General features: G+C 34.1%; 2 protein-coding genes across 2 annotated transcripts in view; one reads left to right on the top strand and one right to left on the bottom strand.

Moving 5' to 3' along the window:
• Positions 1-1,288: 1,288 nt before the first annotated feature.
• The window catches only part of LOC111992795 (DEAD-box ATP-dependent RNA helicase 28), a 15,673-nt gene continuing 4,779 nt past the window's right edge, over positions 1,289-12,182 (top strand). The window contains exons 1-6 of the mRNA XM_065760036.1: positions 1,289-1,683; positions 1,781-1,960; positions 2,059-2,127; positions 2,260-2,366; positions 3,627-3,705; positions 4,250-4,423. Coding sequence (XP_065616108.1) covers positions 1,393-1,683; positions 1,781-1,960; positions 2,059-2,127; positions 2,260-2,366; positions 3,627-3,705; positions 4,250-4,423 — 900 coding nt within the window. The 5' untranslated portion in view covers positions 1,289-1,392. The remainder of the gene's footprint in view (positions 1,684-1,780; positions 1,961-2,058; positions 2,128-2,259; positions 2,367-3,626; positions 3,706-4,249; positions 4,424-12,182) is intronic.
• Positions 9,351-11,696, bottom strand: LOC111999898 (glycine-rich protein A3). The gene is given in 4 exon segments (XM_024032006.2): positions 9,351-9,858; positions 9,860-9,888; positions 10,586-10,897; positions 11,564-11,696. Coding segments are annotated over 3 exon segments (516 nt in total). The 5' UTR covers positions 10,869-10,897; positions 11,564-11,696; the 3' UTR covers positions 9,351-9,654.

A 12,182-nucleotide genomic window follows, 5' to 3' on the forward strand; every position in this document is an offset into this window, starting at 1 on the left:
ACCGCGCCGATCGCGCCATCGCACCATCGCCATCGCACCTCGATCGCGCCATAGCCGTCGCACCTCGATCGCGCCATCGCACCATCGCCGTCGCACCTCGATCGCGCCATCGCACCATCGCCGTCGCACCTCGAGCTCTCTCTTCCTCGATCTCCCTTTTTTTTTTTTTTTTTTTTAATTTGATTGTTGTTGTTTTTTTTTTTATTTGATTGTTGTTGTTGTTTTTTTTTTGATGAACCGATTGGTGTTGTTGTTGTTGCTACCGGAATTTGCTGTTGTTTGTGTTTGTTGCCGGAATTTGCTGCCGGAAAATAGCATTTTCCTAATAGAACCAAACACTAGAAAATATTTTCCACAATAGTTTTCATACTTCAACCAAACACCTAAAAATATTTTCCTTTTCCGGAAAATAGCATTTCCAGAAAATATGTATTTTCGGAAAACAGTTTTACACGAAACATGAATCTAAATTTGAAAAGGAACATTCTGGTTCCTATTTTAGAAAATGCAAATAGTCAAATCCCCATTATACTAATTTGTTTCCTAATAGTTTATCAAAAAAAAAAAAAAAAATCCTAATAAAAGTCTATATTTTTATTTTTACGTGTGGCACTGTTTTATGCTCAATAGTCAACACTAGAACATACTCGGGTTGGCTACACTAAGCCGAGGTGGCACTAAGCATGTCTATTTGTTTGAGCACACCTGTAAACTTTATCATGCTATATATATATTTCTACCTTTCTTCTAAAAAAAAAGTTTATATTTGAGTTTTTTACTTTAGTCTTTTTTTTAAAATTATAAATCTCATCATCTCTCCTCTTATTTGGATTTTTTTTTTTAACATTCTAGTTAATTCATTAATTTATATAATTTTGGTATAATAAGAATAAATAATAAAATTTATTTTAAAGTTTGTTTCAATTTTTAAAAATATTTTAGTCAATTTTATTAATATTTATGAATTTAATACCTTTATTTTTATTTTTATTAATTATTAAATTAATTATGACATCATCACGGTTCGATCCCAATTTAACCTCTATTCGACCTCAAAAACCTTAAACTTCTTCTTTTTACGGTTCAATAAACAATCCAAGTGTCAAAACCTTATTCATTAGAAGTGACAAAATAAACCCAAATTCATTTACCCACTCAAACCTACCAACCCTAATTAAACCAAAATCTAATTATTAATTGAGTTAAACGCACGTCATCCCAATATACCCAAATTCAACCCGCCTTCCCATAATTTAAAAAAAAAAAAAATAAAAAAAATAATCTCCAGCCCGTTTAAGTGTTTCTTTTCAAACCTAGCCATCATCTTCTTCTCTCTACTCATCAATCAGAAAAACGTCGTTGCCTCGTTTCTGCACTCTCCAGCCATCTCCCATGGCTCTAGCTTTCGTTTTCGAAACCTCTAGCGACGAAGAACACGATGATTTTCAACCCGAAAACGAAGAAGAAGAAGAAGCAGAAGACGAAGACGAAGAAGAACAGCTCTTGAATAAGAAAACAGAATCTCCATGGGACTTTGCTCCCTACTACGAATCAGTAGCTGAAGAACACGCCCGTAAAAGCACAACCTCCATCGATTTCAAAATCACCAAAGCACTCCAAAATCGCACCGTTCCTATCATTCCCAACGACGATGACTCTGATTCCGATTCCAACAATCAAGAAGTTAGTACCAATCTTCTCTCTCTTCTAATCCCTAAATTCGATAAATCTGTTATATCAACTTGACTCTCTCTCTCTCTCTCTCTGCTTTTGCATTTAGGAAGAGGATAGGATTGAAGATGAGGATGAAGAGACCGGTGATGCCGTCGACATTAAATCGTTCTATGTGCCTTCTGACAGAGCTTCGTTCAGTGCCATTTCATTCATTGAGCTGAATTTATCGTGGCCTTTGCTTCGTGCTTGCGAGGCTTTGGGGTACAGTAAGCCCACACCAATCCAGGTTTCTCTTTAATCAGCTATTCCATTTCTTATTTATTCATATGCGCTTGTATGTATGCCGTTTAGGTTTGCTGAATTTTATGGTTTTGATGATTGCAGTCGGCGGTTATACCGCTGGCAATGAATGGGAGTGATATATGTGGGAGTGCCGTTACTGGTTCCGGGAAGGTAAATATTTCTTTCAATGCCATGATTTGCATAGGATGGAATTTCAATACAAATACAAACTCGCCGAGTGAAATTTGATGTTAGTATATAGTTCAATTGAAGTTATGGTTTAGCAATTGTTCCATTATGCAGACGGCTGCCTTTGCGCTGCCTACTTTGGAGAGATTACTGTTCCGTCCAAGACGTGTGCCAGCGATAAGGGTTCTTATTCTTACCCCAACCAGAGAGTTGGCAGTTCAGTAAGTGTTATTTTGTCCTATTTGTTATTCATTTTTCATATAGCAAGCTATTTTATAAGAGAACTTGTAGTCTTTTGTTGCTTCCATTTTGGTCATGCTTTTAAGTATGAATAATCCATTATATAGATGTTCCAATTTTATGCTTTGCTTTTTAAGTATGCATAATAGCATAAGGTTTTGAAAGTGAAGTTTGCTTAGTATGGTGTTGTGTGTACTTGGTTGTCATGCTAGGAAATCTTGGTAAAAAAAAAATATATATATATATATATATAATTTTTTTTTTCTCGTTCCTGGTGACTTGTTTCTTGTAGTTATGTGCAAAAATGGTGTATTACGTTCAGTTTGGCTGTGGCAGCTTCAGATTGTGTCTCCAAATCATCCATTTGGTTACTATTGGGACCAAATTTTTTATTTTTTATTTCTAAAAATGAGAGGCAATTTTTAATCTTAAATTCTTGTATGCTAATGATGTAATTTTAATTAATAAACCTGAAACAGTGGTTTACATTAGACTGTGAACTGGTGATTTGGAAGCTAAAGGGTTAGTGGGTTTAGAATTGGGATGAATTATATCATGTCAAGTTTAATTTTAATAATTGTAATAGTAGATGCCAGAGAGCTCTAGTTCAAATGGCCCTTTCTTCTCTTGTAAGAGTAAGGTGGATGATGAGGTTCCAAGTTCAAGACCTAGCTAATGTTTGTGCAAGTTAAAAAAAAAAAAAAAATTGTAATTGTAGGCATGAGGAATAACAGAAATGGACGTTTAGAGATACCCAATGGTAGCATTTTTCTATGTTTTTGTATGCATGTTCATGTTGTGTTTTTTACCTTTGAAGTTTTGGATGCGCTAAATCCTTGCTTAAAATCAACTCGTACTTGCATTTTTGTGAGAGATTTATCTACTTATGCAGTGTATTAAATTATTCCAGGTCATTTCTTTTGTTTGAGAAGTAATGGTCAATGTTTGTGGTTCATATTTTTTTGCCTCAAATTTATTTTTATGATTATGAAACAATGTTTGAATTATGAATTCTGAGACACCACTTTACATCTCAAGTCCAAGTTAGATAACATTTTCCATTACAAGGCCCATGGGTCAGTCTCATACAAGCCTGAGGGAAAATTTTCTCTGGAAAATATTATCTTATCTGGTTTGTCAAAGAGACTGAAAAAAAGGAGAAGAAAATTGACCTTTTTGCTTACCTGGTTTGGTTCTGATCTTTAATTTATAATCAATCAAATTTTGATGTCATCGTGCAGGGTTCACAGTATGATAGAGAAGCTTGCTCAATTTACTGACATCAGATGTTGCCTGGTTGTTGGTGGGCTTTCGACAAAGGTTTGATCATGAATCTCATTAATGGTTTGATTTATGAACACCTGGTATGAGGTGTCTCTGCACCCACAGTGCTTTCAGTAAAGCCCTTTTTTCTTTTTGTCTTTTGTTATTTTGTTCAACTCATTTGAAATTAAATCTATTCAACAAATGAAAAATTAGTCTAAGGTTATTTATATGTAGATTTCAATAAATTGAAATTCAGGCCTTTTTGAAATTAATAAAGAAGAATATGGGTTTTAAGATTATTGTTTTGTTTTTGAACTTCATGAAATAGTGGTATGCTACAAATAACTTCCAGGGCTAAAAAGACTATCTCTGTTTACTGTTCCAGTTATACTTAAAATTAGTCAACTTAGCTAGTTTGCATCTTTACCTAAAAGGAAAATCTCAATCTTAAACATAAATACAAGGATGTGGTTAAAATCCCAATGTGTGTCACCATTTAGAACAATTTATTAACTAATAATAAAAAGGGGGGGTGTATTGTACTTGATAGCTTATCTGTTTCCACCAGGAATATTGAAGCGACGTCTTTCTATATTAGGTGCAAGAGGCAGCCTTGAGATCAATGCCTGATATTGTTGTGGCCACTCCAGGACGCATGATAGATCATTTACGCAATTCTATGTCTGTGGATTTGGAAGATCTTGCGGTACTAATCCTTGATGAGGCTGATCGCCTTCTGGAGCTTGGATTTAGTGCTGAAATTCGTGAGCTGGTATCTTTTTATCCTTTTTAACTCAAAAGGTTCAAATATAGAATAATTTTTTTTTTTTACTTATCAAAAAAAGAAAAGAAAAGAATAAACTGTTTTATTTTTTTTGTATGTTCTGATTTGTTTAACATAAGTTCTCATTTATAATTCATTAACAGGTCCGTCTATGTCCGAAAAGAAGGCAGACCATGCTATTTTCAGCTACAATGACCGAGGAAGTTGATGAGCTTATCCAGCTTTCTCTGACCAAACCCTCGCGCCTCTCAGCGGACCCATCCAAAACACTGCCACAAACTTTGACTCAGGAGTAATTCTTTAATTAATTCTTGCTCCACTTAAGATGAATCTAATTATATGTTTATTTATGCTTATATACTTTTTTAGTTAAGATGAATCTCAAGCAGAGGCCTATGTTGAACAGAAGATATTGTATTAATCATCATCTATAGTTTTTATGGCAGCCTTATCCTACATTTCCTTCTAATTCATAAAGGACTATGACTTTGTCATGTAGGGTGGTTAGGATACGCCGGATGCGTGAAGAATTATATAAATTTGAAATGTAAGTTATTAAGATATCAAATTATAAATTGATTGTAATTTATTGATATCATAAATAGTCTATTTTATAGTAAGATTACAAATAGTTTTTAACCATATGAGTGGTGAATCTAATTTTTGTAAGCTAATAACATAAATCATTCCATCTAATTAACTTTAGTAATATAATTTCAATTCTAATATAAGTTAATAGATTTATGAAGGGTAAAAAAATTTTATCGTTTGTTTACCATAAATGAGAAAAAAAAAAAGAATTAATCAAGTAACTTGTAAGTAAGTTTGAGTTTTTTCGACCAAAAAAAAAAAAAAAAAAAAAATAAAAATGTAATATAATTTAGCAATGAGCTCAAAGTTGGTTCATTCAAAAAAATAAATTTAATGAACAATACTAAATTTTTAATACTTGCTCAATGCAACTGGTTACAATGCTATACACATGTGGAATGGAACTAGTGTCACCAATAAAAAAGGTTGACATACAAGGTAATTTTAAGAAGAAAGGTTAGAGGTGATACAAGGTAACTTTTAAGAGAGAGAATGAAACTGACAAGTTATATTACACACAAGCACTCTCTTAAGTGATTCAAGACCACAAAGGTACCCACAATAGTTTGATTCTTTTCGCTTCTTAAACTCCATCAAGAGATAAAGACCACTAAACCAGTTTTCGCCCACAGTTCAGACTTACCAAACTGAGCCTCGAGCTCATCAAGGTCAGAGTTCATGACAGGGCCTAAAATGATATATATTATACATAAAAATGAGGCTAATTTGAGAACTACTTTCTCTGTGTGTTTATCATGAAATGTCACACGAATCACTGTGACCTTTAATATAAGCACCATAAAACAATGTAAGACGAGACCAGTTCCTATAAATTTCTGTGATATATAAGGAAGAGAAATTACAACTACATGTACCAAGCTTTCTATGATTGCAATGGCCACCTATGAAACCCAGAAAGGAGATTCAAAGTAAATCAAAATTAAAACAAAGACCTAATTTTTTTCCCTTCAGCAATTAATCACAAGAATCACATTACATCCACAATGCCCTCAATTTATTTAGTAATAATTCCCCTCCCACTTAAGCCAATGGGCTGACCTACCTTCTGGATAATTTTGGTAACAAAAGCATCATTCTGTGGTTGAATTTATGAACTGATCGAAAGAGAGAAGGAATCGTAGACAAATAAAACACTGACTATTTCATGGTGGTTGCTTGATTGTTTAGTTAAACGGATAGGATTCCCATCCACTATCAGGTTCCTTCCTTTTCCCTTCAACCCCAGAGCTTGAAGAGGGTTGTAAGTTCGTACTCGTATGCTCCTCCACAGACTTGTGTTAGGGATAGTTATTTTTAACACACTCTCTTATTTATTGAATTTTGATACGGATAATATGATATTATTTGATACAAAATACTTTTTTTAAACCATAAAGTTTGGCATCAATAGATTATAATTTCACTAGAATATTCTTAAAGCCATTTTTTATATATTATAATACTTAGGCTCTATTTCTTTTAATGCAAAATGCCTTTTGTTTTGTTGAAAGAAATTTTAAGGGAATTGTTTGTTTTATATTTAGTTGTCTTCCTAAAACTTTGGAGAACATTTTTTTGAAATTTGGCTAGAACAAAAATTCACAAATTTTCTTATAATTTTATAAAAAAATATTTAATAACAACTTTAATTCACCATTTTAAAATATTATGGTAACTTTCAGTAAACAACCATAGGTTTGGGCTAATGTCAACTAGGTCTAAGACTTTTCAAAAGTGACCAACTTTGTCCCTCCACACAATTTGGTCCTAAACACCGTTAGTTTCATTATCTATTCTCAGTCTCTCTTATGTCTCTTCTCTCTCAAACTCTCTCTTCTCTACTAAGTTCATGCTAAGATCTTTGAGTTCTATTTGTTGTGATTACACTGATATGAACATGTATTTTAAGCACACATCACACTACATGGCAGCACCATGAAAACAAACACACACACACACACACACGCGCGCTACCATGTCATAACACACACACACACACACACACACACACACACAGAGCCATATGAAATCCAAATCCCCCAAAAATCCTAGACTACTAAGCATACACACAAATTCATAATCATACATAGATCAACAAGATCACCATATTAGACCTATTTTGAGACAAATCTCAAATCATAAATACCAATAGAGCTGTAAATGACCATACCCAAACCCCACCTTTCAAACCTAAATAAAAAATCACCAAATCCTTATCACCATAAGAAAACTCAATCCCTAAATCAACCAGACACAAACCAACAAAGAATCAAACCAAAGATAAATAAATATATAAAAAGACAAAAAATAGAAAGAAAAAGAAGAGAGAATGAGCTGATGCGATTCCTAGCCTATGGTGGTGGCGGAGTTCATGGTCTTGGCCAAATGTTCCTTAACGTTTGGCACACAAACCTAAACACAAAAGAAAATTCAAACCCAAACAAAAACACAAATGCAAACTTTCTCTTCCATGCTATGAAGCACCAAAAACTAACGCTAGTAACACTCAATCAAAGTTGTCAACAAGCAACAATAGCATCAGTGGTGAAGCGAAGCTTGAAAATCCCTAGCCAACTGTCTCCATGGCTACTAATTTGAAAAGAGAGTGCAAGATGGTAGTGGCAAAACATGAGTTTGGCCAGGCTAAAGCTTGAGAGAAGGAGTCTTCAGCTACCATGGGTAGAGAGAGCATGAGAGAGAGGGAGAATCAGAAAGGTTTAGAGAGAGAGAGAGAATGGTTTGAAAGAATCAAGACGTATGAGAGAGAAGAAAGGTTGAGAATAAGTAACGGTGACTTACGATTTTAAGGACTAAATTGTGTTGAGGGACCAAATTGTTCACTTTTGAAAAGTTTTGGACTTGATTAACATTAGCCTAAATCTCAAAGTAGTTTACTGAAATTTACCCAAAAATTAATATAATGCAACTAAAACCAACCTTAAAAATAATTTATATGAAAATTATATTTATATGCACAATCACTTTATCAAAATAAGAGTGCAACAACTAAAAAAGTAATAAAAGTTATAAGCTAAATAATAATATCCATTACCACTAACCCATTAGTTTTATATAGGAGCCAATCCACCAATTTATCTAATTACATATTCACATAAGTAATTAGAAATACTGAAATGTCATACACTTGAAAGTTGCTTTTGTGTGATTTTTAAAAGTTTAGTAACGAATTCCCCAAAGTTTTGAGGTATATCATGGTACTTGAATATTTTTGTCATTTTGTTAGTTTTATGGTTTATTCAATCATATTTGAGAGTTTTGAAGGTATTTTGGAGATTTCAAGATATTTATAGTTATTTTGTAAGTTCGGAGTATTTTTTGATCGTTTCAATTTAATCCTTATTTATTCCCCCTAGGAACCAAGGTTCTTGACATAATGTAGCTATGAACCAAAGTAAGCATAATTTCTTACGTACATGGGAAACGAAACTTATTTATTTATTTATGGTTTAAAAAAAAAATTAAGAATAAATGGCGAACTTCAAGTGTAAAACTCTCTGATTTATGAGGAACATATTAACATCAAACCGTCATTTTTGTAGAAACAAATGCTCACTTGAGATCCCAAGGCACGATTTCTCAAATGGGGAATTGATGAGACCTTGATGAATGGTGGCCATACCGCCATAGTCTTGTAAAGGTACCAAAGTTGCCCAAATAAAATAGCGTTGGGTCAGACCAAGGTTGGCCTAGGCCCACACGAGGCCCATCACTGTAGGCCTACAAGGATTTTCCCTCAAATGCTTTGTCCTTCATTCTGTTTCCTCAATCCCCAAATCCAGGAAACAAGTAAACAGAACAGTTTTTCTTCAATCTGGTTTGGAGAAAAATTCTCCCCACTCATAACATAACAACTTAAAAGATTATTTACTCGTCGTAATTTTTGTCTCATACCTACTTAATAGATCAGTGACTTATTTAAATGATTTAATAAGACGTATGTTAATACACATTCATGGTTTTATAAATCAATGTAGGTTAATGAAGGTTGAAAGAATCACGATTTGAAAAAATCCCCCTCCCCCATACAGCCCCCAATTAAAGGCTCCAAATCAGTTATCGGTTCATTTTTTTCATGCTCAATGGAAAAGGCAGGAAGTGAGAACTGAACAATTCTGAAATCTAAAAAGATGGCGCAGACAAAGGTTGACAAAGGCTCTGTTCATAATAATGTATCACTTCATTATTTTATTATTTCTTAAAGAAAAAATAAATGAATCTCAGATCATGTTCAAATGGAAAAGGCTGGAAGTGAGAACAAACAACGCCGTAACGAACAGAATTTTCTAAAATAATGATCGAGAAGTTGAAGGTGTCAAAAGCACTGGAAATGAAGAAATCAATTAGGTACAATAAAATACTAACAGTAAATCTGTAACAGCTACACAAATTCACCAATGGAAGGTTAAAGAGCATGGCAGAGGAAGAGAAAACCAAAGTTATACATCTAACGGCCTAGATGATCTGTATGTGACATATGTTTGCCTTGCCCACCCTAACAGATATCATAAACTGATGTTTATTAATAGTTTAGAAAACCAGGATCAGCATTATCCATGATATATATATAAGTCAACATGACTAAAATCAAAATCACCAGACAAACAAGATCACTTCCACTTCTTGAACTTGCCATGCTTGCCGTGCTTGCCGTGCTTGAACTTGCCATGCTTTCCATGCTTGAACTTGCCATGACCCATACCACCATGTGAAAAGCCGCCAAGTGAGCCATAGCCCTGTGAGCCATAGCCATGTGACCATGTGACCATGAGAGATTTTTGAGCACCATAAGCAGCAGCAGCAGCCGCAGCACCCCAGCAGCATTCCTCCAATGCCGCCATGTCCTGAAGAAAAAGAAGAATTCAACAACCTTTATTTTTTATTTTTTGATAAGCAGGAATAGAAAATTCAACAACTTCCAGAAAAATCAATAACACAAAAGAAAAGCTTTCCACTTAAGCAAGCAGCAAAAAAGTAATTTGATAAAAAAAAAAAAAAAAAAACAAAGCTAAGCTCCAATATCGGAGCCTAAACAGCCCTACTCCTCTCTAATTCCTTGCATTGTTTGATTTATGCTCGAGCCAGATGATGAAAACTGCATGTCGGATTCCATCAGGGGATGGGCATATAAAAATTCATCATCCCAATAAAAACAGAAAATTCATAGCCATAATTATCATGTAGGAGAGATGGCTGAGGTATTAAAAGTGCAGCATTGAAACTAATATGTAGGCTTTTGTTTAACAAGGGTTCCAATCCCTATCTTTCAGTACCTTTCAACCAATTCACCAATATTTTATGGGAATCATGAGGAGACGAACTAAACAACATTAGGATCATATATAAACAGTCAAAACAAGGGGGTAAAATGTTGCAAATAGCTACCCCAAAGGGTGTCAATACAATACCACATGGGCCATTACTCAAACCCCCCAATAGTTGAGATTAGTTAAATCTAGCTTGTTTAGTCTAAAGCCACTAGAATTTTATTGAAATTATATATGAGAAAAATTTGGGTTGTGTGTCATAAGTAATATATACCTGACTGATGTGGAGCAGATGGGCCAGGATAGCCAGATGGAGGGTAGCCTTGCTGTGGGTAGCCTTGCTGTGGGTATCCTTGTGGAGGGTATCCTTGTGGTGGGTATCCTTGTGGTGGATAACCATGTTGTTGTGGATAACCATGTTGTTGTGGAGGATATGCTCCAGGGTACTGGCCTCCTGGAGGATATCCATGGCCTCCATGACCACTCTGTGCGGCATGAGCCAGTTGTGAGAATAACCCTTTATCAGATTCATCATGCTTATCTTTTCCACCCCCCATGACTTTTTTTTCCTTCTTCTAGCAAATGTCTGAAATAAAAAAATGAAATGAGAGATTAATAATGAACTTATTGCAACACATACACAGACACATATCAAACAAAAGTGCAAACTATGATCCTTCTGGACTATAACATCCACTCCATCATCACACCAACATACCAATTCGTTGAACCAATTGGAACCTCAACCCACAATATATTATTACACGTTTTATTGTTTATGAAAGTCTGACATTTATCTTAAGATAACTACCAATATGATAAGATGATTCGATTAAGTGAGAAGTAAGACATTAATCTAAAAAGTCGAGCATCTCAGAGGATCAAAGAAAATTATAACGAAAACTGAGTATCAAAAATGAGAAATCAAATTGAGCAGCAAAATACCCAGATCTGGAATTGGCTCTAATTAATTAATTCACAATCATATAAACAAAATTTGGGTATATTGGTATATAGATATAGTTGAACATATATTAATTCAATGAATCCGGTTATACCCATGTCGTGAAATCCATTTAATTTTGAGTTTGCATGTGAAACAAAGATATTAAGGAAAAAAAGGCGACAATTTTCAATCCCAAATAAGCGTTTAAGAAAATGACAAAAGCAAGATACTTTTTATGTTCTTCATAGATAAAAACACGCACAAACAGAAACAGAGACACAGTAATAAACAAAAAGAGGTTCTCACCGATTGTTGTTCGATCCGATCACAAAAAAGAGAGACAGAGAGAGAGCTTTGTAATTGTCAAAAAAGATAATAAGAAGAATGTTTATTTATAAGAGATCGTGAACATAGACAAGTTGATAAGATCGAACGCGTAACAAACGCGTAAGAGGCATGCAATTGCGCGCCTCGAGGACAAAAGGACAGGTGGGTTACTATACATTCGCTCATAAGTAACGTTTCATATTCCCATTCCCATACCACGCGTTTTGAATCAATTCTCAACAAAAAAAAACAAACACCGTGTGATGTGATCATCATGTCTCTTACGCTTTTAACCGACTTAAATTTTTAGAGGATTGCTACCATCTACCATATTTATTTTCACAAATTTATTGGTAAAAAATTGTTATTAATTTTAATTTTAATTTATTATAGAAATTTTTTTTTTCTATCAATAACAACGGCCGCTTATGATTTAATGTAACAATATTATAGATATACCATTTTCCTAAATTTTACTACAAAAAATATAGCTAAAGTCATCTAAAATAAAATATAGCTAAAATTATCCAAAATGAAGAATTTCGAAGGGCACTGGTGGAGCCGGGGGCCCATGGCCCCTCAGTTTTGAAAATTTCTC

This window comes from Quercus suber, unplaced genomic scaffold (assembly GCF_002906115.3).
Source record: "Quercus suber isolate HL8 unplaced genomic scaffold, Cork oak 2.0 scaffold_17, whole genome shotgun sequence".
NCBI lineage: Eukaryota > Viridiplantae > Streptophyta > Magnoliopsida > Fagales > Fagaceae > Quercus > Quercus suber.